Below are 26566 nucleotides of genomic sequence, written 5' to 3'. Positions count from 1 at the left end.
AGTTCACGTGCAAACAGGGACACATCAAGTCCGAGGTGGAGCCAATGCGACCTCAGGTGGCACTAGTGTCCCCCAGGGCATACGGAGTGTGAGTCTCTGAGGCCATATGGGGCCATGGCGAGACGGACAATGATGTCCAGGCATGAGCCCGGGGTGGGGAGCACTGGTGAGCTCCCCAAGACCTCCAGGGAAGAGCAAAGCACCTCTGGGAACCAGGAGAGGGACTGTGCCTGAGTCCAAGCCACATTCAGGGATACCTGCCTGAGGATCCAAGAGGTTTCTGCAAAGTTCACCTCCACGGGCTAGGTAGCCCTGATGCAACCTCCCCTGCATGCCCAGCACAAGCCCAGTCCCTTTGGCCCCCTGATATTCGTGACAAAAGATTCAGTTCTGGGAGGCAGTGCATCCAGGAGCAGAGGAAGCAAATGTCCCCAAGAATGAGACAGGAAGTACAGAGGAAATGGGACACCACCTTTCCTAGAAGCCAAGTCCTGCCACAGTGGCCTACGGCTCATGCTAGACAAACCACGTAGCCATCAGGTGAAACATGGAGACCAAAGGAGCTTCCCTGTGTGAGGCAGGTGTGGAAGCCCAGAGCTCCAGGATGGTCATGCCTGCCCAATCAACCAGAAACAGGTTTGGGGAGGGAAACACTCATGACACAGCTCTCCACGAAGTTTCTCCCTGATGGACTGGGAAGTATTCTTTGTTGAAGACATGGAGCCAGACCAAGAAGCATCTAGGCCCCTCAGAAACAGGGCAGACGAAGCAAGAGGGAAGACAGAGCAGAGACCGGAGCCCAGGCAGGAAGCAGCACAATGCCACCGCCACGGGCATCCAGGGGCATCCAGGGAGGAGTGCCAAACGGGTGACTTGTCCAGAAAGGCCAGCGTTCGAGTGACAGGGATCTTTGCCATGTCCAGTTCCCGGCTTCTTTAAGCCTGTGTCGGGCTGTGGCTTCATTTCTCAGAGAAGAGCTGCAAGGAGTCAGAACCATCTTTGACGTCGGTCTGCTCCCCTCCTGCAGGAAAATGAGCTCCTATAAGGCTTTTGGCCTTGGCTAGGGTGTGGTCATCTTGATCCTAGAAAAGAGGCCACTCAGGATGGGGATGAGATTTCAATTCCTCAGGGTTGGATGCATCTCCTCACATCACTGAGGCCTTCACAAACCCAAAGTGGATCCTCCAGGAAAATGATTAACCGGCCACAAGACCCAGGCAGAGACACAGAAAGAGGCTCATCAAACACAGGCCTACGTGGAAAAAATCGCCCTTTGGTGCACAGGGCACATTGGTCCCAACATACACACACACACACAGAGAAAGAGAGAGAAGCAGAAAGACTAAAAGACAGGAGAGAAAGAGTGACATTCATACAGGCAGACATACCTCAGTGACAGAGAAACACTTACCTTCTGTCAGCCACCGAGGCTGCCAGTTTCTGTTTTCCTCGAGAATGATGCTCACGTGAGGGCAAACCAAGGGCCCACAGGCAGGCCTGACCTTGATATCACAGTTGTCATGACTTGTTGGGAGGCTCATTCACACAACTGCACAGGCTTCGTTCTGGGATGCCGTGCTGCTTCCCTGGGACTCTGCCTGAGGTTTTTTCATTCTGGTTGGCCCTCTGCTTTCTGATGTCTGGAGACCATCCACTATGCTCTGGCTTAGCTGGTGCCCAAGCTACAAGATAAAGTCCTTAATACTTGTCCTTTTTCTATCTTCAAGCAGAAGTGATTTCTTCCCATGACCACAAAAACTGTTAATGTGCTGTGTCACACCTAAAGCCTGTTTGGCACTGGGTCTCACACAAGGCCCACAGAAATTAATGCTTGGCTACCACTGATGTTTATTCAAGTTTCAACGGCTTTTTATTCATCAGGTTATGTACCCTGCCAGAGTGGGTGTTTCCTTTTAGGCAGTGTGTTTTATTTTGGCCCATAGTGTGTCTAGAAATGTCATCTGCTGCTTCATTTTACTGTGTCCGAGCTCTATTCAAGTTGCAAGACAAAGTCCTGTTTACTCTCCCCTCTCCTTCTCCTGAGGAGAAGTCAGGAGTCTCTTCCAGAACAAAGTGCTGCCTGCCTAGGTTTGAGAGAGGAGTGATATAAAAATCTCTTGGCTGTTCCAGCTGGTGTGTCACTGGGTAACATGCATCCCTTTCCCCATGGCTCTGAGCACAGCACAGCACCAGAACTTGCCCAGGAATTTTAATTCTTGTGGCCTAGACTGCCTTTCAAGTTTATTTAGGACCCCAGAGTGCTTCAGCACACAGTAGTGGGGCTAGCTGAACCTCAGATTTCAACCACCGGGTTGGATAATTTCTTTCTGGCTAGGGCTGTTCTAAATGCTCCCTCCATGGGCACTGGCTGAATTTTGCCCCATATTGTCCTCTGCTGTGACAGGCAGCACTGAGTTTCAGTGCAAAGTCCCACCATTTTTGTACTGTCCCACCCTCAAGCACATAGATTCTCTGTCCTTGCCACATAGCCACTGCTGAGGGATGGGGAGGGGTGATGGCAGCAGTTCAAGACTGCCTCTCCTACCCTCCTTGGTGCATGATTAAGTGATCAGGTAACCTGATCACTTAAATGATTCGGGTTCTTTTGAAGGTGTTGTGTAGATTATTGTTCAATCCACACAAGATTGTTGTCGATTGTTGGAGGTTCTATTTTGCCATCTTGTTCTATTTGCCATCTCCCTCTCTTCATTTCTAGTGTGAACAAATAGTTGTATACATTTCTTTGTAAGTCCAGATTCAGTTATATCTGACAAATGTTCCCTGGAACTCTGTATTTCCACACTCACATTTATATATTTACATCACATTCCCTAGAACTCTTGTATTTTCACTCACATTTCTATATTCATATTTATCTCCCTTGAGATTTCCTCTTTGATGCCTGGGTTACTTAAAAGTTTGTTTTTTTTTAAAAATCATTTTGCATTACATGCCACTGTGGTCAGAGAACACACTATCATTTCAATTCTTTTGAATTTCTTGAGGTTTGATAAATGTGTCTAGAATGTGTTCTACCTTGGTCTATGCCCTGTGGGCACTTAGGATATCTATTCTGTGGTTGCTAGGTATTATAAAAATACCAATTAGAAATGGTGCTGGGAAAACTGGCTATCCATCAGGTTGGCCAGGCTGGTCTTGAACCCCTGACCTCAGGTGATCTGCCTGTCTCAGCCTCCTGAAGTGCCAGGATTACAGGCATGAGCCACCGTGCGGAGCCTTGATGGATTAATTTTGAATGATGAAAAGTTACTTTATAAATTTCTAAATCAAGTTCTTGCTATTTTTTAGTGTTATATAAGAGTTCACATACTTATGTTACCATTAAAAAAAATCCCTTAAACACATAATTTTATCCCATTCCTCCTTTCTGATAATATAGTAGAGGCACTGATAAAGCCTAGTAAATGGTAGTTTTCTTCAAAGGATCAGATTTTGATAAAAACCTGTATTGTTTTTTATTCCATGATTTCAGCTTTCCATTAAGCCTTTCCATTCATTCATTTGGGGTATTTGTTCTACTTTGCTGAGTAATCACTATTTAACTCAAAAAGTATTTGAGGCCCTACAGCATTATAGGCACTGACCTAACTGCTGGGGGTGCAGTGGTGATATGAAGCAAAATGGTCTCAATCTTCTTGGTTTTATACACAGTTTCTATTGGCAACAGTTTTAGTTATTTCACAGGATTTAAAATATGTCTCATTATCATTCTAAATAGTCTGGAATTTCACTTCTTCTCTGATCTTTAATCCAATAATGGTTTATATGTAGTACTAAATTTCCAAGAGGCAAGAATCCACATGGCTATTTGCTAGTTTCTGAGTTGTAACTGTGGTGAAAAATAAATATGACATCTGGCTTTAGAAATTTGTTAGAGACAAATCATTTCTGAATGTCTTTTTAAAAACTGCTGAACACTCAACAACCCCACTTTCACTAGTCACAAGGATGTTATAGAGTTTTTGATGTAGCATGTGAAATTAATAGTCATTCAAACTTTCTTATCTTCACTGTATTTTACGGTTTTTTTTTTCAGAATTAACATTCTGATGTTAAATAAGACATAGAGATGACGTATTTGTCTATAATCATTAAACTCATATCCGCTCATAAAATGGCTTAATACAAATACTAATGACAGTCACTAAGTCATGTAAATATCAAATCATTCAACCTTTACAATCTAATGAATAAGATTAAACAAACATAGATTTAAGACTTTCCAAAAATATAGAGAGGTAGGATGTATTGAAACAAGACATGTCAAATAGATTTTATGACATAGTTCAAGGCTTTTCTAAATTACATTACTTTTGTGGAAATACAACAAACTTGCTAGTGACGAAAGATTTCCAACATGAATTAGACATAAAGTCTTGTGAGTTCTTGTTTTTGTTTGGAGACAGTCTCACTCTGTCACCTAGGCTGGAGTGCAATGACACAGTTTTGGCCCACTGCAATCCCTGCCGCCTGGATTCAAGCCATTCTTGTACTTCGGCCTCCCGAGTAGCTGGGACTACAGGCACTCACCACCACACCCAGCTAATTTTTATATTTTTAGTAGAGACAGGGTTTCACCATGTTGGTCAGGCTGGTCTCAAATTCCTAACATCAGGTGATCCACCTGCCTCCACCTCCCAAAGTGCTGGGGTTACAGGTGTGAGCCACTGTGCCTGGCTGAATTATATATAAATTCTTTATGCAACATCTCTGATGAGAATGTTTTGAATATGATTCAAAGAGAATTCATGCTATCATATAAAATTTTACCCTGATATTCCATAATTGATAACTGATCAGTAATTTCTTTCCTAGATTGCATGATGAATTCTGTTGCTCCTGCTGCTGCTGCATGTATTGTGTGCCCTGTCAAAATGTTTCCAATATTACTTACATTTGTAGGTTTCCGCAAGAGAAAAAAATCAACAAAATTAATGGGTTATGAATAAAGCCTTTCCTATGCTTTTATATAATAGTATGTCACAAGAGTGAAATGAAGTGAGAGCTTGAAGAAAATGCTTTCTCAAAATCTTTAAATTCATAGGATTTCTGAAAAGTGTAAATATTCTGGTGTTGAGCAAAGTTTGAATCATGACAAAAGGCGTTCCCATAGTCTGTCCATTCACAGAGATTTGCACCATTATGAATTTTTTGTTCAGCAAAATATGAATGGTGACTAAAGATGTGGCTACTTTTCTTGCATCCATAAGGTTCTCCATCAGTGTGAATTCTCCTATGTCGTGTAAGCTGTGAACCCCAGATAAAAGATTTTCCACATTCTTTACATACATAAGGTTCCTCACCAGTATGCATTCTCTGATGTCGAGTAAGTTGTGAACCCCAGAGAAAGGCTTTTCCACATTCTTCACATTCATATGGCCTCTTTCCAGTATGAATTTTCTGATGTCGATTAAGTTCTGAACCACGAAAAAAGGTCTTTCCACATTCCTTACATTCATAGTTTCTCTCACCAGTATGAATTTTCTGATGTCGATTAAACTCTGAGCCATGAAGAAAGGTCTTTCCACATTCTTTACATTCATAGGATTTCCTCTCATTATGAATTTTCTCATGTTGAGCAAGATATGAAGCCCAAGTGAAAGTCTTCCCACATTGCTTACATTCATAAGGTTTCCTACCAGCATGAATTCGCTGATGTCGAGCAAGGTGTGAGCTCCAGATATAGGCTTTCCCACATTTCTCACATTCATAAGGTTTCCTACCAACATGAACATTCTGATGTTGAGCAAGATTTGAACCACGAATAAAGGCTTTTCCACATTCCTTACACTCATGAGATTTCTTACCAGTATGAATTCTCTGATGCTGAGTTAGGTGTGACCCACGAGTAAAAGCTTTCCCACACTCCTTACATTCATAAGGTTTTTCACCAGTGTGAATTCTCTGATGTTTAATAAGATGTGATCGCTGACTAAAGGCCTTTCTACATTCACTACATTCATAGGGTTTTTCACCGGTATGAATTCTCTGATGTCGAGTAAGATCTGAGCCACAACTAAAGGCCTTCCCACATTCCTTACATTCGTAAGATTTCTCACCAGTATGAATTCGCTTATGGACACTAAGCTGTGAATGAAATCTAAAGGCCTTTCCACATTCCTTACATTTAAAAGGTTTCTCTCCGGTATGAATTCTCTTATGACCAGTAAGACTCGAACGTAAACTAAAAGCCTTCCCACATTCTTTACATTCATATGTTTTTTTAACAGTGTCAACTGTCTGATAGTGAGTAACCTCTGAATCAGGAAGAAAGGTATTTCGACATTCTTTATCTTCACAGAATTTCTCACTTGTGTGAATTAACTGATGTTGAGTACGATCTGAGCCAGAAATAAAGGCTTTCCACAATTCTTTAAATTCATTAAGTTTGTCTCCTGTGTTAAGTCTCTGGTGTAAATTAAAGGCTGTGTGTTGGTTAAAAGTGGGCATTTTAACATAGGTGAGTATCCCCTGCTTGAAACATTCCTCTTGATTATCTTGCAGTGTCTGAAACTGAACATTGCCTTCCCAATCACCTCTAAAACACAAACATTCAAGGCTGTGGTTTTTACATATTTTCCTTATTTCCAGTTGGGCTATTTCTCTCTCAAAAATGCCATTTTTTGGTAATAACTTCTTGTTCGGACACCTGGATTGCATGTCTGAAAAATAAAAAGGCAAAAACATACTGTTTTACATACAAAAAGAAATAAAACTTCTTTTTTTTTTTTTTTTGAGATGGAGTTTCACTCGTTACCCAGGCTGGAGTGCAATGGCACGATCTCGGCTCACCACAACCTCCACCTCCTCGGTTCGAGCAATTCTCCTGCCTCAGCCTCCCGAGTAGCTGGGACTACAGGCACGCGCCACCATGCCCAGCTAATAAGTGCTGGGATTATAGGCGTGAGCCATCGCACCCGGCCTTAATTTTTATTTTTTTTTAAAGATGGGGTTTCACCATGTTGGTCAAGCTGGTCTTGAACTCCAGACCTCAGGTGATCTGCCCGCCTTGGCCTCCAAAGTGCTTGGATGCCAGGCATTAGCCACCACGCCCAGCTGAAATAAAACTTCTAAAAGAGATACAGAAAATCTTGAAATAAATCATATCAGAAGTCAATGGCTTAAAAATTCTCAAATATGAGAAATATGAAAAAAAGGCAAGAAGTAAGTAGAAATTTAAAAGAAATAATACAAGTTGAGTCAAGTGATGATAAGTATATTTTATTTTGATCATATTCATCTGAGGAGCTCAATAAAAAATGATTATCCAGGTAACACCTCAGCAACAGAATAACAACTCAGAAAATATCTACAAGTTTGTAAGTACTATGATGAATGTCTTATATAATTCAGAGCTTAAAAATAGGAATGCTGGGAAATAGCAGAGCAACAGTCTAATATGAGGGAAGCAATCTCATCCAGAGTTACCAGAGTACTAGGATCTCAGTAACAGGGCATGATGCATTTAGGTTAAAGGAGATAATGATGGGGATACAGTTCAGACAGAAAAATAGTTTGAAGGCCATGTACAATGATTCGCACCTGTAATCCCAGCACTTCAGAGGGCTGAGGCACATGGATTGCTTGTGTCCAGAAGTTTGAGACCAGCCTAGGAAACATGGGAAAACCCCATATCTAAAAAAAATTTAGCCAGGAGTAGTGGTGCATGCCTGTGCTCCCAGCTACTTGGAAGGCTGAAGTGGCAGGATCACCTGAGCCTAGGAGGTCAAGACTGCAGTGAGCCATGATCACATCACTGCACTCCATCACTGGTGAGAGTAAGACCCTTCTTAACAACAACAACAACAAAGAAATAATTTGAGAAATTTTTTCAAGGGAGAAGGACTCTGGCACAAGCTAAGAATAATAGGACTCTTTTGTGACTCATTTTTTATATGTATTTAGGATCAAGTACAATTGTCATATGATTGTGGTGTGAATTTTTCTTGGGAGGCAGAGCGAGTACTCTATCAACGACTGAATGAATTGAAAGGCAGTTTAGTTACTAAATGAAGAGTAATGTACCGCAATGGAAAGACAACAAACTGCAGTTTCAGACTCCAGTTCTGTTTACTCAAAGCACTTTTTAGATGATTGGAAAATTACTGAGCTTAACTGAATCTTCCACATTATAGAAAGGAATAAAACCACTTTGCAGAGGTCTGTTGCAAGGAATAATATGCTACTTCTAGTAAGTGCCTTACATGGGATAAATGTTGAATAATCAGTAGATGATGATTACTGTTAGAGAAGAAAAGCTGGAGAATACAGGGAACTAAACAAGCCAGGGTTTGTCTTTTTCTGTTGTTTTTAGGTTTTGTTTTGTTTTGTTTTTTTGAGATGGAGTCTTGCTCTGTCACCCAGGTTGGAGTGTAGTGGCGTGATCTTGGCTTACTGCAACCTTCACCTCCCAGGTTCAAGCGATTCTCCTGGCTCAGCCTCCTGAGTAGCAGGGTTTACAGGTGCCCGCCACATCTGGCTAATTTTTGTATTTTTAGTAGAGACAGGGTTTCGCCATGTGATGAAGCTGGTTTTGAATTGCTGACCTCAGGTGATCTGCCTATCTTGGCCTCCTAAAATGCTGGGATTACAGGCGTGAGCCACTGCGCCTGGCCGGACTTGTTTTTATGACACCGTGTTCTCCTAGTTGTACTTCATGAGCCCTAACCTTTCTTCTGCCACTTCCTTCTCACTGTGACTAGAAACTGTTTTCACCTATTACTGTAATTTTCAACTAAGCAGCCTATTAGTTCCTCTCTTAATGTAGAGCCCTTTATGCAGAAATGTATGGCCATGTTCCAGTCACAGAAGAGAATAAAAAGTTTCTTAAGAGATTTATACTTTGTTAATTCTTCTAAACCTAAAATGAGAAAATCCATAAATGTCATTAAAAGAATGAACTAATGAATTTAGGCAACATACAAGCAAGGAGAAGCCAGGAAAGATGAGACAAATTCAAAAGGGATGGGTAAAAATGATTTTGTTTTGTTTTTACAAAATGAAGAATTTTACAAATATCTAAATTAAAAAAAAAAAAAAAAGAGAGAGAGAGATGGAAAGGAACCTGATCCAAATCATAGATAAAATAAGGGCCACTGGAGAAAAGAACGGCACTTACCTTTTTGTTATATGAGTGAAAAAATGAGAGCACAAAAATAGAGTGGTATTTGGAGTGAAGAGAAAATTCTTTTGGAAAAGGTTCTGTCTCTATCTAGGTCTCAGGCCTTCATCAAAGTTTTTTGGTATTGATTGTTTTTTTTTTCCTTTTTTTTTTTTTTTTGAGATGGAATCTTGCTCTGTCACCGAGGACGGAGTGCAGTGGCATGATCTTGGCTCACTGCAACTTCTGCCTCCCATGTTCAAGCGATTCTCCTGCCTCAGCCTCCCAAGTAGCTGGGACTACAGGTGTGTGTCACCATGCCAGCTAATTTTTGTATTTTCAGTAGAGACAGTTTCACCATGTTGGCCAGGCTGCTCTCGAACTCCTGACCTCAGGTGATCTACTCGCCTTGGCCTCCCAAAGTGCTGCGATTACAGGTGTGAGCCACTGCACCCAGCCAGTTTTTGGTCTTGGTCTTTTTTTTTTGAGATGGAGTCTCGCTCTGTCAACTAGGCTCGAGTGCAGTGGCACAATCGCAGCTCACTGAAACCTCCACCTCCCAGGTTCAAGCAATTTTCCTGCCTAGTTCCCAAGTAGCTGGGACTATAGGCATGTGCTGCCATGTTCGGCTAATTTTTTGTATTTTTTTTTTTTTTTTCAGTAGAAATGGGGTTCCACCACATTGCCCAGACTGGTGTTGAACTCCTGAGCTCAGGCAATCCGCCCACCTTGGTCTCCCAAAATCTAGGATTACAGGTGTGAGCCACTATGTCTGTCTCAGTTTTGTTCTTAAAGGGATATACCAGACCAGTATTTCAGAGGTGATGCTGCCTCATTATGCAGCTGAGCTGTTATCCACAATGATGGCCTCCTTGTGCCTGTTCAGCCCTCACTCACCTGGGCAAGGTCCTCTTGTCTCATCCCTCAAAATCTTCCAGGGCTCTTTCCCTTTCTCCAATAAAGAGAACACATCTGGCTGATAAACGCAAAAACCTGCCCAGAAGACAAGAAACAGCAAAAAACCACATGGTAAAGATTCTAAAATTTGCAACTAGTTCCTTGGTTATTAAGGAAGAGAAACAATTACAGGCAAGGCAGAAATAAGTTATAGAGGATGGGAAAGATGGATGTGCCCACTGATGATAACTATTGCCAGATTTGCAAAGCACAAATCATTTCCCCAAAAACAAAGGTCGGAAGTTACCCTTCGTGTTTTAAAACAATAAAAAACTTCACAATACAGAAAGCCTAAATTTCTAAGGACAAATGCTGAATCTTACCCAGTGAAACCATGTTGCTGTAGTTCTCCAACATCACATCTCTATATAAATCCCTCTGTTTCAGGTCCAGGCCCTCCCACTCCTCCTGAGAGAAATCTATAGCCACGTCCCTGAACATCAACTGTTGAAAGAACAAGTCCAAATATTAATGGTGAAATTTTTAAAAATAATAACCCCTTTTAGATCAAAGGGGAAAAGCTGGAAAGGGGCACTTCAGGGAGTGGGGCATATACTGGGCAAAAACTGGAGTTGGCTGCCTGTGGTTTTGGGGGAAATGACATGGGAGGGAATAAGGGCGACTAAAGCTGAGTGCCTACATGTTCCTTTTTTTTTGTTCTTTTCGAGATATACTTGCTCTGTCACCCAGGCTGAAGTACAGTGGTGTAATCTCAACTCACTGCAACCTCTGCCTCCCAGGTTCAAGTGATTCTTGTGCCCCAGCCACTCTAACAGCTGGGATTACAGGTGCACACCACTGCGCCCAGCTTATATTTTTCTGTTTTTAGTAGAGAGGGGGTTTTGCAGCATTGGCCAGGCTGGTCTCGAACTCCTGACCACAAGTTATCTGCCTGCCTTGGCCTCCCAAAGTCCTAATGAGCCACTGTACCTGGCCTACATGCTCTTAAAAACTCCTGTTGCTCAGTCACCACATCTTTATGATCTTCAAATCACAAATACCAAAACATCAGAATGGCAGCCCAGAATAACAGATACTGTATGAGGTTTTTGTGGATACCACTGAGAGGCTACACCAGCCAGGAAGAACTAAACCCAGATTTATTATGTGAGAAAAGCTGGGGGTTTTGTTGCTTGTAAGCAGTCTTTCCTGGGCACAAACAGACTTGTGCCTACAGAGTCTTTGGCCAAGGCAACTATTCTTTGCTTCTGCTGCTGCGTTTAGTTGAGTTTTCTGTTAGCTTAAATTGAGAGAATTCTCAAGAGGTACACTCTCTGACTGAATATTATTTTCTGTGGAAAATGTGTAGAATCTCCAGGTTCTTAGCTAAGCAGCTGACAATCAGCAAATTCAGTGTCATAAGTGATGACTATGAAAGTCATCACGAGTTTTTTGTCAATAACACTGAGAGGCTATATCAGCCTGGAATAACTAATCCCGGATTATTTTTTTGTTTTGTTTTTTGTTGTTGTTTTTGTTTTTGAGACAGAGTCTTGTACTGTTGCCTGGGCTAGAGTGCTATGGCACAATCTCAGCTCACTGCAACCTCCATCTCCCAGTTCTGGGAGTGATCCTCCTGCCTCAGCCTCCAGAGTAGCTAGAACTACAGGCACCTGCTACCACACCTGGCTAAGTTTTTGTATTTCTTTTTTTAGCAGAGACAGGGTTTCACTATGCTGGCCAGGCTGGTCTCGAACCCCTGACCCTGTGATCCGCCCGCCTTGGTCTCCCAAAGTGCTGGGATTGTAGGCGTGAGCCACCGCATCCAGCCTCCAACTGTTAATGATACTAACCTCTCATTAATTTCCTGGAAAACCCCAGATCTCTGTGAACTCAACCTCCCAGAATATCCGCTAAGGAAAGCGTCACAAAGTGCCATATACCTAAATGAATACCAACGAACTCCAACTCCCCTGTTGATTAAATATCCCATTCTACAGAGTAAATGAAAGCCTTTATGTAGTATGTCCCCTTTAATTACTCCATCCCATCTTGTTAAGCCACGGGTTTAAAACAAAAGTCCTTACAGTTCCCCTGAATGAAATGTATTTATCTTCTTCAGTGCTCTGCCAGATTGGGACACAGGAGCTACTGAAAGCCCTGGTGGATAGATTTGGTCATACCGGTTGGAGAAAAGATGGATATCTAGGGAAAGCACTGGACTATTTCACAATCATCACTTATGATGCTCAATAGTGATTCAGGCAAGCAGTTTAAGAATAAGCAATAAAAAATATTCACATGATGTGATATAAATGGGTTATATTTTTGAAGACAGGCAATTACACTCACATGGGCCATGACTTAACATTCCAAGTCCACCAGTCCTCCTCTCGATTCTTCTCTTGGTGAAGCAGTGTGCTGAGAAAGCAGAGCTAGAAGGAAAGAATCATGAGATCAGGCCTTTCTCAGAGCTTTCAAATGGACGAATAGGAATGCCATTTTCTTCCTTGGACATAGGTCAGAAGGAATCAATCTGAAGAAATCCTGGCCCTATCCAAAACCAGAGAGATTCAACAAAAGTAGGGTGAAGTTTCAGTCTAGTTACTTATGCCAAAATCATAATATGGATCAGGATACTACTAGATAAGTCGATTCTGGCTTGCCCTAAATTCATATACACATACATTAACCTTTATCCTCAACCCACGTATGAATGTCAGTTACTTGTCTCATTTAAAAGATCAGGAAATGGGTCACTTGCTCAAATTCACTATTAGGAAATATCATAGGTTTGCTGAATGCAAAGCTTCTTCACTTTGAATATTGTATTCTACCCTCTGGATTTCAGGATTTCTTATTTTACTGAGTGGAGGATGAGCTGGACCTTTCCCTTATAGGAGTAGCCATGATCTCTGCTGCCTATGTTTCCATTTCAATTACAATGCAGTAGGAAATAAAGGTGATCATGGTTATAAAAGCATCAGGATGGCTTTTTCATGAAAAGAACTCAAAGTTGAAAGGAAGGCTGTGTTGGGCAAGTAGTCAGTTTTTTGTGAAGCAAGTTCTTTTTTTTTTTTGGAGACGGGACCATGTTTGTCAGGATGGTCTCGATCTCTTGACCTTGTGATCCACCCACCTCGGCCTCCCAAAGTGTTGGGATTACAGGTGTGAGCCACCGTGCCCAACTGAAGCAAGTACTTTTATTTGTTTTATTTATTTATTTATTTTGAGACGAAGTTTCGCTCTTGTTACCCAGGCTGAAGTGCAATGGCGCGATCTCGGCTCACCGCAACCTCCGCCTCCTGGGTTCAGGCAATTCTCCTGCCTCAGCCTCCTGAGTAGCTGGGATTACAGGCACGCACCACTGGGCCCAGCTAATTTTTTTTGTATTTTTAGTAGAGACGGGGTTTCACCATGTTGACCAGGATGGTCTCCATCTGTTGACCTCACGATCCACCCGCCTCGGCCCCCCAAAGTGCTGGGATTACAGGCGTGAGCCACCGCGCCCGGCCAGCAAGTACTTTTATTAAAAAAATATATTGGCTCTTTTCCTGCCGCCTCTGAGTCATATGGAGGCAGAGGCTTGGTTGCGTCTAAGATTCAGCTTGACCTATAACCCACAGGGCCGAGGAAGGCACTGCTGCTGGAATGTAATGGACGTTAATACTGCTTTACAAGAGGTGCTGAAGACCGCCCTCATCCACGATGGCCTAGCATGTGAAATTGAAGAAGCTGCCAAAGGCTTAGACAAGCGCCAAGTCCATCTTTGAGTGCTTGCATCCAACTGTGATGAGCCTATGTATGTCAAGTTGGTAGAGGCCCTTTGTGCTTAACACCAAATCAGCCTCATTAAGGTTGATAACAACAAGAAACTAGGGGAATGGGCTGGCCTCTGTAAAACTGACAGAGAAGGGAAGCCCTATAAAGTGGTTGGTTGCAGTTGTGTAGTAGTTAAGGACTATGGCAAGGAGTCTCAGGCCAAGGATGTCATCAAAGAGTCCTTCAAATGCAAGAAATGAAGAAATAAATCTTTGGCGTGCACGCGCATGCGCGTGCACACACACACATATATAAAAGCCTCTCTGAATCTAGCTTTGTGCTTAGCAAAGCTAAGGGAATTAGACCTGCTGTCAAGGAATTCACAGTCAGAAAAATAAGGAAGCAATTACAATGCAGTAGGAAATAAAGGTGATCATGTTTATAAAAGGAACCAACTAGTTCTAAGGAGCCCAAACCAAAACTAGTTTGTAAGAGAAATTTTCCTATAGGAGATGGTACTTCAGCTGACCCTTGAGGGGCTGTTTTGTGCGGGAAATGCACGAGGGGAGAAGAAAAGACACACACACAATACCTTTAAGGGTAAACAACCTTTATCCCACATAAATGGCAATGCAAATATAATAAGCAAATGATATAATAAGCACACTGCAATGGGAAGGGGAGAAGGGACTCACCAGACTACAGAGGATTCACCACCAGACCAGGAAGCCACAGCTTGGGCTCCAGAGTTGGCCACCTATCCATTCACAGACGCGGAGAGGTCTCATGATGCTTCAGCACAGTCTGGGACCTTAGCTCTTTCTGTAACAAGTTGTTTGGCATTAGGCCCAGTCATGAGGGCCCTTCCCAACTGGGCTCAATGAACACAAAAAGGTCAACTTGTTTTTCAGTAACTAATGTAGAAGAATAGATTGAAACAGATTTCTCCGAAACAGTGCTGCATGAATGCTTCAGGGGGCTCACACGACCTGTTCCGGGACTTGGTGACCACTGTTTGTGTCCATGTTCAATTGAGTTCGAATTTAATATTTAACTTTTCCTCCACAGGGCCGCACTAGAGAAGACAGGGCAAGGGGAGGGGAATCTCCTAGCAGAGGAAACAACACATGCCAATCAAGCAAAGATAATCTTTGTGCATTCAAGGTACACAGAGTGACAGGAAAGACTAGTGGCAGATGGGGATCCTGTTAGGAAAAGCCCTAAAAATAGGTTATGAAGTTTGGGCCTTATTTCAGAAGTAATAAGAAAGCATTCTGCATTTTTAAAGTAAGGTTTAAAACTGTTTCTAATTAGAGATACAACAAAATTGGTGTGAGAGGGTAGAGGGAAGACTGATATACACAATCTGAGGGGTTCATGAAAACTCCATGCAAAGCATGTAGCATAAATTGGTCCTAGGAGACAGAGAGCTTCAGCGGCATAGAAGACTTGAAGCACTTTTCCAAGAAGAGTGAAGGGCTGGAGAATCAATTGTGGACTAAAACATATTTTGTGTTTGAGAGGATAAAGAACTTGAGAGTGACTATTACAGTTTTAAGGAAAAAAAAACTAGTTCATTTAAATAATTAACAAAAATTTTTAGAGACAGGGTCTTGAACTGTCACTCATCCTGGAGTACAGTGGTGCAATCACAGTTCACTGTTGCCTCAAACTGCTAGGCTCAAGCAATCCTTCCACCTCAGCCTGCTAAATAGGTGGGACTACAGGCATGCACCACTGTGCCTGGCTAAGTTATTTTATTTTTGTAGAGACAGGGTCTTGCTATGTTGCCTAGGCTGTTCTCAAACTCCTGCCCCCCAGAAATACTCTCCCACCTTGGCCTCCCAAAGTGCTGGAATTACAGGTGTAGGCCACCATATCCAGCCAAGAACTAGCTCTAATCCTGATATTCGTCCTCCTGGAAACCAAGTAGACAGAAACAAGAAAATAAAAGTAAATCCCAACCACTAGGAAACTGAGAAAATCAACAGACTCCAAATTCTTTGGAGATGTGGCCAAGAGCAAATGAAAGAACAGAATGTGTGTGGAAGCCACAGTGATGCTACAAAGAAAAATCAATGAGAAATATCCAGTCCCTTGAGGAGTAGACCATATCCTGAATGAAAGTTTCTGTGAGCAGGAATGATGTAAAAAGGAGGTGCAAAAGGAGGCCTGAAGATGTCAAAAGGATTCAAGGTGGCAAAACACATTGGCTGTATTCGTTTTGTTAAAACAGCTTTGTTGAGATTAACTCACATACCACGCAATTAAGCCATTTACAGTGAACAGTTCAATGGCTCTTAGTATATTCACAAATACATGCAACCACAAGTCAATGGTAGAATATTTTCATCACTTCAAAAAGAAACTCTATCCCCTGACCTCCCCACTGCCACACTTGTACCATGCTTAGCCTTAAATAATGACTAATCTACTTTCTGTCTCTACAGATTTCCCTATTCTGGACTTTCATATGAATGGAATAACATATGTGGACCTGCTTCTGGCTTCTTTCATTTAGCATAAGGTTTCAAGGATTATCCAAATTGTAGCATGTATCAGTACTCCATTCCTTGCTATGCCTGAATAATATTTCTGCTGATGAATAGACCACATTTTGTTTATCATTCTTCTGTTAATGGGTATTTGGGTTGTTTCCACCTTTTGACAATTATTTTTAAAATGCTGCTATGAACATTCACGTAAAAGTTTTTGTTTGAATATCTATTTTGTAGTTTCCAGAGTATAAGTTTTATTTTATACGTAGAAGATCATGTCATCTGCAAATAGAGATGCTCTTTCTTCTATTCCAATCTTTTCTCCAGTGTATTTTCTTTCTTTTACTTGCCCAATTGCCCAACATTAACAATGCTAAACAGAAGTGGGGATCCTTGTCTGGTCCCTGATCTTGGAGGGAAAACATCCGGTCTTTTTCCATTAAGTATGATGTTGGCTGTGAGTTTGTCCTAGATATCAGGTTGAGGAAATGACTCTTTATTCCTAGTTTGTGGAGTATGTGTGTGTTTTAAAAAATCATAAAAGGATATTGGCTTTTGTCAAATGCCTCAAAGGGAGCCAAATTTTTAAAAAATTGTCTTCTACTGGGATAACAGAGGAAGGAACTCTTGAGCAAAAAGAACCTTAAAAACTACCCTTGCCCCATTCACCTTTTTCACAGGAAAATACCAGATATAACTATTCTAGGAAAATCTATTTTATCCCCACCCCAAAATATAAATTAGATACAACATGCCTATGATAGTTAGATAAAAGTTTTAAAAGTATGTCAAAATCTCCCAGGTACAAAAAAAAACCCACTAAAAAAATTCAGAGAAGATGAAAATTATTACCCAACATTTTAATCTGAAAAAAAATTTTTTTTTTGAGACAAAGTTTCGCTCTTGTTACCCAGGCTGGAGTGCAATGGCGCGATCTTGGCTCACCGCAACCTCCGCCCCCTGGGTTCAGGCAATTCTCCTGCCTCAGCCTCCTGAGTAGCTGGGATTACAGGCACACACCACCGTGCCCAGCTAATTTTTTGTAATTTTTAGTAGAGACAGGGTTTCACCATGTTGACCAGGATGGTCTCGATCTGTTGACCTCGTGATCCACCCACCTCGGCCTCCCAAAGTGCTGGGATTACATTAATCTGAATTTTTAAAAAGTGTGATGCAATTGCAGCTCTAAACCAAGAACGCAAGCAAAAATACATAATCTCAGGAAAGAGGAGAAAGTAACAGAGAGACCATAGATGGGAGTTAGTAGATTTCAAGACTGAAAGAGAAAATAGGCAAAATCACATTAGAAATGAAGGATAAACTAGCTAGATGCAGTGGCATGTGCCTGTAGTCCCAGATACTTGGGAGACTGAGTCTGGAGTACTGTTTGAGCCCAGGAGTTCAAGGTTGAGGTTAGCCTGGGCAACACAGTGAAACTCCATCTCTAATAAATAAATCAACTACAAGGTACATAAGATCTGACAAATACCACAGAAAGTATACTATGGAACAAAGAATACAGAAATTAATGAACAGAACAAAATTTAATAATAGAAAAAGATGAAAATTATTTAAAGAAATGAAAGTGAAAACAGAGATCCAATATGCAAAAAGCAGAGCCCCTAAGGATGAAATCCAAATTAAGAGGATATATCTAAAACTATTGTTTTAGCTGTATATCTAAAACTATAGTTTTAATATTCAAGAAGAATTTCCAAAATAAAGTGTAAATAAACATGATGAAAAGAGAAACTATATTACAGGTGAGAATGATCCAAAATAATACTAAAATATTACCTAATAAAATATTAGACTAAAACTCATGGGGAAATCAAGATAAAAATATCAAGTCACCTATAAGAAAAAGGAAATTCAGTTGTCATCAGACTTCTCCATTGCTAAATTCAGTACCCCAAACAGTGGGGTAAATTTTCCAATATACTTGTGAAAAAAACAAATGAGGGAGTCAAAACATTTTTATATCCAGCCAAGCTGTCATTCGAGTATAAAGGATATAAGGAGTTTTACGATGTGACTTAGGAAATACTGTTGACATAAGCTCTTTCAGAAGAAACTACTACAAGACATACTCCAGCCACAAAAAAGAAAACAGTGAAAGTTTCAGCAAAAGAATAGTAGTGATGTTGAACATATTTAAATGCAAATCTAAATAAAATAGTAAGAGTGGAATTATGGTAGCCAGCATCCTGGATGGCCCCAAAGGTACCCAGTATGTGGCAGTATGTGGTATTCACAACACTGTGTAGCTGCCTCCTACACTGAATAGGGTTAACTTGTGTACCAATAAGACACTGAGGAAATGATAGCGTATGAGATAGACCATGAAAGACACTGTGGCTTCCACCTTATGCACTCTTGCTGTCCTTTTGCTCTGGAGAAAGCCAGATGACATGTCATAAGGACACTTAAGAAGCCCCATGGAGAGGTCTATATCGTGAGAACCTGAGGTCTCACATAGTCATGTGAGAGCCATGTTGGAAGGTGATCCTCTAGTCCCAGTTATGCCTTCAAATGACAGCAGCCCTGGCCAAGAGAGTGACTGCAACTTCAAGAGACCCCGAGCCAGAACTTCTCAGCTAAGCCACTCCTGAACTCCTGATCTACAAAAAATGGTGTTAAGATAAATACTTATTGCTATTTTAGGGTAATATGTTTTACAGCAATAGATAACTAATATAGAAAATGAAGGTTAGAGAAGAGACAATAGACTAGCTCACTGATTGCCCCATTTGTGATAACTGAGAGATAAAGGGTGTCATTTAAAGCTGAAAATCAAGGGGAAGAATTTAGAAATGTTGAAGAGTACCACCAGGGCAGGAGGATCGCTAGAGGCTTGGAGTTTGAGATCAGCCTAAGTCAAAGAATGAGACCTTGCCAAAAAAAAAAAAGAAAAAATTGAACAGCAATGGAAAGTCAGGGCAAATGTCAACTAAATTCCAACATACAAGCAAAAAGTAGGAAATTTAAATTTAAATTTAAAATGACAGCACTTAGCGGCAAAAATTCAAATTCCCACAAACAAATTTACATTATTTATTACAAGATTACAAATAATCTTTACATTAATTACTACAAATAATTAAAGAACACCTAAACAATTAAAAGAATTTATCACATTCATGGGATGAAAGGCTGATAATTTTCAAGGTGTCAGTTTCCCCCCAATATAGTGGTATAGAAAGCTTAAAAGTAAAAGGATAGCAAGTGATATACCATGCAAATCACAATCAAAACAATGCTCAGGTGGCTATGTCAAGTAAGGTGGATTTCAGAGCAAATAAATAGCCTGATAAAAAGGATGGTCTTTCAATAAAGGGTGCTAGGTCAAGTGAATTTATATGAGGAAAACAAATCATGATTTCCTCTCATGACATACACAAAAATCAATTCCAGGTTTATATACCTACATGTGACAGATAAATATAGATGAAAATACAGAATATCTTTATACCTTTGGGATAGCAAAGATTTGAATAGGATACAGAGAGTACAAACCATAAGAGAAAAATGATAATGATCAGACTAATTTTAAAAAGCAATTTCTGTTGATCAGAAGAGAGTGAGTGGGCCCAGTATGGTGACTCACGCCTGTAATCCCAGCACTTTTGGAGGCCAAGGTGGGAGAACTGCCTGAGCTCAGGAGTTCGAGACATACCTGGGCAACATGGTGAAACCCCGTTGCTACTAAAAATACAAAAAATTAGCTAGGTGTGGCGGCGTGTGCCTGTAGTCCCAGCTACTCAGGAGGCTGAGGCAGGAGAATTGCTTGAACCTAGGAGGTGGAGGTTGCAGTGAGCTGAGATCACTGCACTCCAGCCGGGAAACAGAACCAGAGCAAGACTCCATTTCCAAAAAAAGAAAACAAAGCACAACATAGATGACTCTTACAAACATAACATTGAACAAAAGAAGCCAACACTGCTCATTATAAATATATATGTGTAACCAGCGCTCCCTACAATGATTCCCAGTGGCAGTGGCCCCTTATTAAGGCCCATTCACAGGGCATCTGGTCTCAACAATCTCTCTCTTGACATCTCACGTTTGCAGCAAGAAATTTCGGCCATTGACCCTTCTCGGTCACAATTACCTGATGATGACTTTATTGCTCACAGTTTTGTTGATGCCATGTCCTCTTGGATAAATCAATTTCATCTCCCTTCCTTTTCATCTCTGCTTGCCATTGCTGTCTGTGTTCTTATATTGCTAATGTGCCTGCCATGTGTCTTCCGTCTCGTATTCTCCATCCTCTCATAAATGCAACTGAAGCTGTTTACACTTCATTTGCAAAGTAAAAAAACGGGAGACGTGTGCAGAGTTCGCACCTAGGGCTCGAGACAGCAGCGTGACTCGCCCCAGTTTGGCTTCAGGACCTATCTGCACTCCCCATCCCGAGGGCTGTCAGGTGAGACAAAAAGCCGCAGGCTGAGTCACTGAAGCAACAACAGAATGCAAAGCAAAGTTCTGCAGTTTATGAGGACATTGTGCTGTCTGTTTCCATGTCCCCATCAGTCTCTGTGTAAGCAATAAACTTGCTGCAATTGAGATGCCTAAGAGGAGCAGAGACCTCTGCCCATATTTTCCCTGGAGCTAAGCCTTTGTTTTAGTTCCTGATGAAAAAGAGGTTTAACCAGCCACCTTAAGGGCGCCATTGTATCTTTGAAATGTAAAATCTTTGAAATGTAAACTACTATCACAAGCCCCCGAAAACTGCTTTCTGAGCGGATATCACAAGCCCCTGATAACTATTTTTTATGGAGTTTCTATTTCCTTTCTGTTTACCCCTTTCTTTCTACTGAGATAAAGTAAACGCAACAAGAAAAAAGGTATAAAAGCTGTAACCCACACGAATAAAGACGCTGTGCTACGCTGTGCTGCGCTGCACTGCGCTGCACTGTGCTGTGCTACGCTCGCTGCGCTGCCAGCCCTCCAGACTCCACTTTTCTATTTTCTTTCACTTCCACGCACTCTCTCTCTCAGGTTGAACGAGACATCTACGTTGGCGGTCTCGGGGACTCCCGCTGGTCGGTAGTCCGCCGGCAGACGTGCCGGACCCTGACACAACACAAAAGAGTACACATTATATAATTCTGCATATATATAAGTTCAAAAACAGACAAAATTGATGTATGGTGGTTACTTAGAGCTACTGACTAAACAGAACCAGGAACTTCTAGGGTACAGGTAATATTTTATTTTATTTTATTTTTTTTTTTTGAGACGGAGTTTTGCTCTTGTTACCCAGGCTGGAGTGCAGTGGCACGATCTCGGCTCACTGACACCTCTGCCTCTTGGGTTCAGGCGATTCTCCTGCTTTAGTCTCCCAAGTAGCTGGGGGGATTACAGGTACCCGCCACCATGCCCAGTGAATTTTTGTATTTTTAATAGATACAGGTTTTCATTATGTCAGACAGGCTGGTCAAACTCCTAACCTCAGGTGATCCACCTGCTTCGGGCTCCCCATGTGCTGGGATTACAGGCGTGAGCCATCACGCCCAGCTTGTTTGTTTGATTTTATTATCATGTATACACTTTTCTGTATCTATGATAAACTTCAATAAAAAGTTTAATTGGCCGGGCGCAGTGGCTCAAGCCTGTAATCCCAGCACTTTGGGAGGCCAAGGCAGGTGGATCACGAAGTCAAGAGATCGAGACCATCCAGGTCAACATGGTGAAACCCCGTCTCTACTAAAGATACAAAAAATTAGCTGGGCATGGTGGCGCGTGACTGTAATCCCAGCTACTCAGGAGGCTGAGGCAGGAGAATTGCCTGAACCCAGGAGGCGGAGGTTGCGGTGAGCCAAGTCACGCCATTGCACTCCAGTCTGGGTAACAAGAGCGAAACTCCGTCTCAAAAAAAAAAAGTCCAATTAGGGCTCGGTGGCTCACGCCTGTAATCCCAGCACGTTGGGAGGCCGAGGTGGGTGGATCACGAGGTCAAGAGATTGAGACCATCCTGGTCAACATGGTGAAACCCCGTCTCTACTAAAAATACAAAAAATTAGCTGGCCATGGTGGCACGTGCTTGTAATCCCAGCTACTCAGGAGGCTGAGGCAGGAGAACTGCCTGAATCCAGGAGGTGGAGGTTGCGGTGAGCCGAGATCCCGCCATTGCACTCCAGCCTGGGTAACAAGAGCAAAACTCCGTCTCAAAAAAAAAACAAGGAAATAAATATATCAAAGAGAGCCGGGCATGGTGGCACATGCCTGTAATCCTAGCTACTTGGGAGGCTGAGACAGGAGAATCGTTTGAACCCAGGAGGCAGAGGTTGCGGTGAGCCGAGAATGCGCTATTGCACTCCAGCCTAGGTAACAAGAGCGAAGCTCCGTCTCAAAAAAAAAAAAAAGTTTAATTAGGGAAAAATACACCTTTTTACAAGGCAAATGTCGACAACAAAAAAATGAGAGGCCATGATCTTGAGCATGCCAAAGTCTGCAACCCATAATAAATATATAACAATCAGTATCTGTATATCAACTAATAAAGCAACAACTTTCATAAAGCAAAAATTACAGGTTATATAAGAAATAAAATTTCATTAATAGAGAAGTTTAATACACCTCTCTCAATCCAAGACAAATCAAGTGCAAGACAAAAAGTGACTACAGACTTATATTAGGTCATAAATAAAAGTTCATTAAGTTCCAAAGTTTAAAAGTAACACAGTATAGCAAAACTGTAAATTATATTATCGGTGAAGAGGGGACCTATGTACTTTACTGGGAGTCTTCAACATAATCAGTTGATTATGTTGAGGTCTCCTTGTGTCACAAGGATCAAGACTCCTCCACAACACTGAGGCCAAGACACTACACCATGTATAGTACCTTGGTAACCAAATCTATTACCTTATAGTTCAGTAGGAGTCTGAGTTGGGTCTTACTAGGCTAAAATCAAGGTGTTGGTAGAGCTGTGTTCCTTTCTGGAAGCTCCAGGGGAGAATTCATTTTCTTCTGTTTCCCAGCTTCTAGAGAACACCAACATTCTTCGGCTCAAGGCCCACTTCCTCTATCTAGCCAGCAAGGTGGCATCTCTCTTACCATTCTTCTATGGTCACACCTCCCTCTGACTTTAAACTCAGCCAGGAAAGGTTCACTGACTTTAAGGACCCATGTCATTATATTGGATCCAACAAGATAATTGCCCCCATTTCAAGGTTCTTAAACTTCATCCCCTTTGCAAAGTCCCTTTTGTCATATAAGGGTAACATAGTCACAGGTTCCAGGGATTAGGAAGTGAATATTGGCTGCAGAGCCATCATTCTGCCTATCTCGACCCTTTATGGTTTGTATCTTAAGCTTCCCTCTTTTTGAGAGATATTCGATGAAGGAAATAATGTATACAGTGGTCCATTTCCAAGACAAAGTGCCTTGAATCAGCTTAGGTAAGCAAACTACAGAAGAAACAGGATAAACTAGGCCCCTGCTTGGATACCTGATGCCTGCTTGTCAGCCTCCCGCTTCCCGGCCTTTTCCCGCCTTAGTTGCCTTCACCCAAGCCAAAGAAGTTTAGCCTACGATGACATTTTGCTAGCCTGCAAAATAGCTCGTTTTGTCTGTTTTTTTTTTTTTTTTTTTTTGAGACGGAGTTTCACTCTTGTTACCCAGGCTGGAGTGCAATGGCGCGATCTCGGCTCACCGCAACCTCCGCCTCCTGGGTTCAGGCAATTCTCCTGCCTCAGCCTCCTGAGTAGCTGGGATTACAGGCATGCGCCACCATGCCCAGCTAATTTTTTGTATTTTAGTAGAGACGGGGTTTCACCATGTTGACCAGGATGGTCTCGATCTCTCGACCTCGTGATCCACCCGCCTCGGCCTCCCAAAGTGCTGGGATTACAGGCTTGAGCCACCGTGCCCAGCCCTCGTTTTGTCTGTTCTTATCAGCCTGCCCAGCTACCTGGGTCATAAGTCAAATACTTAACAAGCCCCTGAGCAAACTAGGATTGCAATGCATTGTGGGCTGCAACAATAAAAAAAACACCTGAAGCACCTACCCAACAATCAATAGGTGACGTCAGGGAAGACTGACCCCCATAGTACTCAGCCTATGAAAAATCAGGGGAGGAACCTGTGCACTCCCCTGGTTTCTCATAGGCTGAGTTTTATTTATCTCATAGGGGATAAATTGCTTGTTGAAATTGTGCTAGGTGTGCCTGCCTATCAGACACACGATCTTGCAAGACCATCATTAAAAGTCTCATTTTTGCTGTTCTCCGGGTCTCTGAGTCCATTCTTTGGATTTGGACAGGTAAGGTTGTTTCTCACACTCAAGAAATCACCTTTTATTACCCCAATGCTGTCTCTCCAAAACTGACTTGAATCCAACCAGAATAAGTGTCATTCCAACTTTGCATTTACATTTATCCACTGTAAGAAGCCCCAGAATTTCTAGTCAACTGTCTGTTTTCAGACATTGTAATCCATCAAGTCCCATTTGTGCCCTTTTCTCATTCTTCCTCAACTTTCAACACTCTTCCTGTATGCCCTCATAATAGAATTCATAATTCATTAACAACCAACTCCTTTTATCGTCAACGACTTCCTTGAACGCGCCCTTCACATTCGGAGTCTAACGGAAACCAGACTCTATCCGGAGGACTCTGCAGCCCTCTCAACATTTCCCCAGCTACCGCCTCTTACCAGTGGGCCTGAAAATGGAACAAATGGCTGACCTCCTTGCTGTTTATTACTTTCAGACCTTTCTTCCTTCCCTCCTCCACAAAGTCTAGTTTTGAATTTCCTGCCATGAAATTATATATAAACTCACCACATCTCACTTTTGTTGATCTCTACCAAACACAGACTATTTTCACTCTATATCTGAAATCTTGAGCTCATGCTTTGCTCTCTGCAGCACTATTACCCTTAAAAAAAAAAAATCTTGCATTTTTAACCACAACCACACAGATGAGCCTGGTTTACTTACTCTTGCCTGGACTTTTCCCTCCTCAAGACTAATTCCCAACAGCATGTTGATTGGTTGTTATTCCCCAGCCATTTACTCCCACCTGCTGCTACATTTCTCTGTCTTAATTTACAGAGAAACTCTTGAAATTGTTGTCTACACTGTCTCCCATTCTTCTCCCCTCCTAGATTGCCCCCACTCCAATCCAGCTACCGGCCAGCACAGAAACTGCTCCCCACACATTCACGAAGGACTATGCCTGTCACTCAACGCAACGCTCAATTCTTTGTTTTTACACTCATGGGGGGGCTATCACCACTTTACGCAGGTGGTCACGCACAACGTGAGATGCAGTCATAAGTACATACAGTCACATTTAAAGAGTCCACTATGGTCACACACAGCGCCCGTTACCGTCGCGTGCGCGTACACGTGTACACACACACCCTAGAAGCTCCCATCGCGGTCACCCCCACGCCCCGCTCCTGCACCGCTTTCACTCACGCCCAGACGGCTCCCATGGCGATCGCTCGCCCCCGACGCTCCCTCGCAGGCAAAGCCACCGACTCCAAGGACGTCAGCCCCTCACTCCCCTCAGCCCCGGCCTCAGGCCCTCCGAAGTCATTCGGCTCCTGTCTTAGAGTCACTCACCCGGTCCTGCCGTCCCTTGACGGTGAAAGGTTCCCCTATTTCGCTATCATCGCGAAAGGGACAGAGCACCGACAGGAAGTTGCCGGGGAACAGTGCACTCTGGGAAATGTAGTCTGGAGCCTCGGCCGCCTTTAACAGTCCGAGATATCCCGGTCTCCATTAACCGGCCCTGAACTTGAGCCCCATCACCTCGCTAGGCAAAGACCATGGCCCACACACCGCTCACATTTGCGGTGGAGAGCTTCCGAGCATTCCAGGCCGCGTTTAGCACGCTTCAGCGGAGGCCTGTAGGCTGCCCTACCTCTGCAAACCTGCGCCTAGCCCTGGGAATAGGACAGTAAGCCCAGGCCATCTTAGGCTGGAAGTAGCGTTGGCCCCGATGGCCCGTGGGAAATGTAGTCCAGAGCCTGGAACGCTGCAGAAATGCTCAGGCGGTATGGTGCGACTGTTTTCAGCAGGAGTTCAAGACGTTGGCCTCTGACCCATGTGGCGTGGCGGGAAAGTCCTACAAGACTGTGCCAAGAGAATGGCGAGCCTGTCCCGACTCTGCCCGAGCCTCGATACGGCTGGGTGGATATCTCTTATCCCACAAGTACCAGTCTGGGGTAGAACGAAGGGGAAACGGTCCAAGGGACACAATTACATGACCAGCCCTACAGGGGTCCCCTGCCGAGGAATCCATAAGAACTCTTCCTAATACCTTATTCCCAT

At 42.6% G+C, this 26566-nt stretch overlaps 1 protein-coding gene and 1 pseudogene across 6 annotated transcripts in view; one reads left to right on the top strand and one right to left on the bottom strand.

Moving 5' to 3' along the window:
• Nucleotides 1-4018: 4018 nt before the first annotated feature.
• Nucleotides 4019-26566, bottom strand: part of ZNF790 (zinc finger protein 790) — a 27376-nt gene continuing 4828 nt past the window's right edge. For 2 of the 6 annotated variants that reach the window (XM_035287178.3, XM_017968131.5), the window contains 4 exons: nucleotides 12371-12453; nucleotides 10402-10522; nucleotides 10019-10114; nucleotides 4019-6683 (listed from right to left, as the gene is read on the bottom strand). In XM_035287178.3, coding sequence (XP_035143069.1) covers nucleotides 5002-6683; nucleotides 10019-10114; nucleotides 10402-10522; nucleotides 12371-12379 — 1908 coding nt within the window. In that variant the 5' untranslated portion in view covers nucleotides 12380-12453 and the 3' untranslated portion in view covers nucleotides 4019-5001. Of the gene's footprint in view, nucleotides 6684-10018; nucleotides 10115-10401; nucleotides 10523-12370; nucleotides 12454-14475; nucleotides 14603-21145; nucleotides 21244-25708; nucleotides 25929-26566 lie in introns of those variants that run through there. The other 4 variants (XM_035287177.3, XM_035287180.3, XM_008987895.5 and 1 more) reach the window with 4 other exon arrangements.
• On the top strand, nucleotides 12927-14171 carry LOC108589486 (small ribosomal subunit protein eS12 pseudogene; annotated as a pseudogene).

The sequence above is a fragment of the Callithrix jacchus genome, chromosome 22 (genome assembly GCF_049354715.1).
Source record: "Callithrix jacchus isolate 240 chromosome 22, calJac240_pri, whole genome shotgun sequence".
Lineage (NCBI taxonomy): Eukaryota > Metazoa > Chordata > Mammalia > Primates > Cebidae > Callithrix > Callithrix jacchus.
Note: the sequence above shows the minus strand (reverse complement) of the source record. Positions and strands in the feature narration are given on the sequence as shown.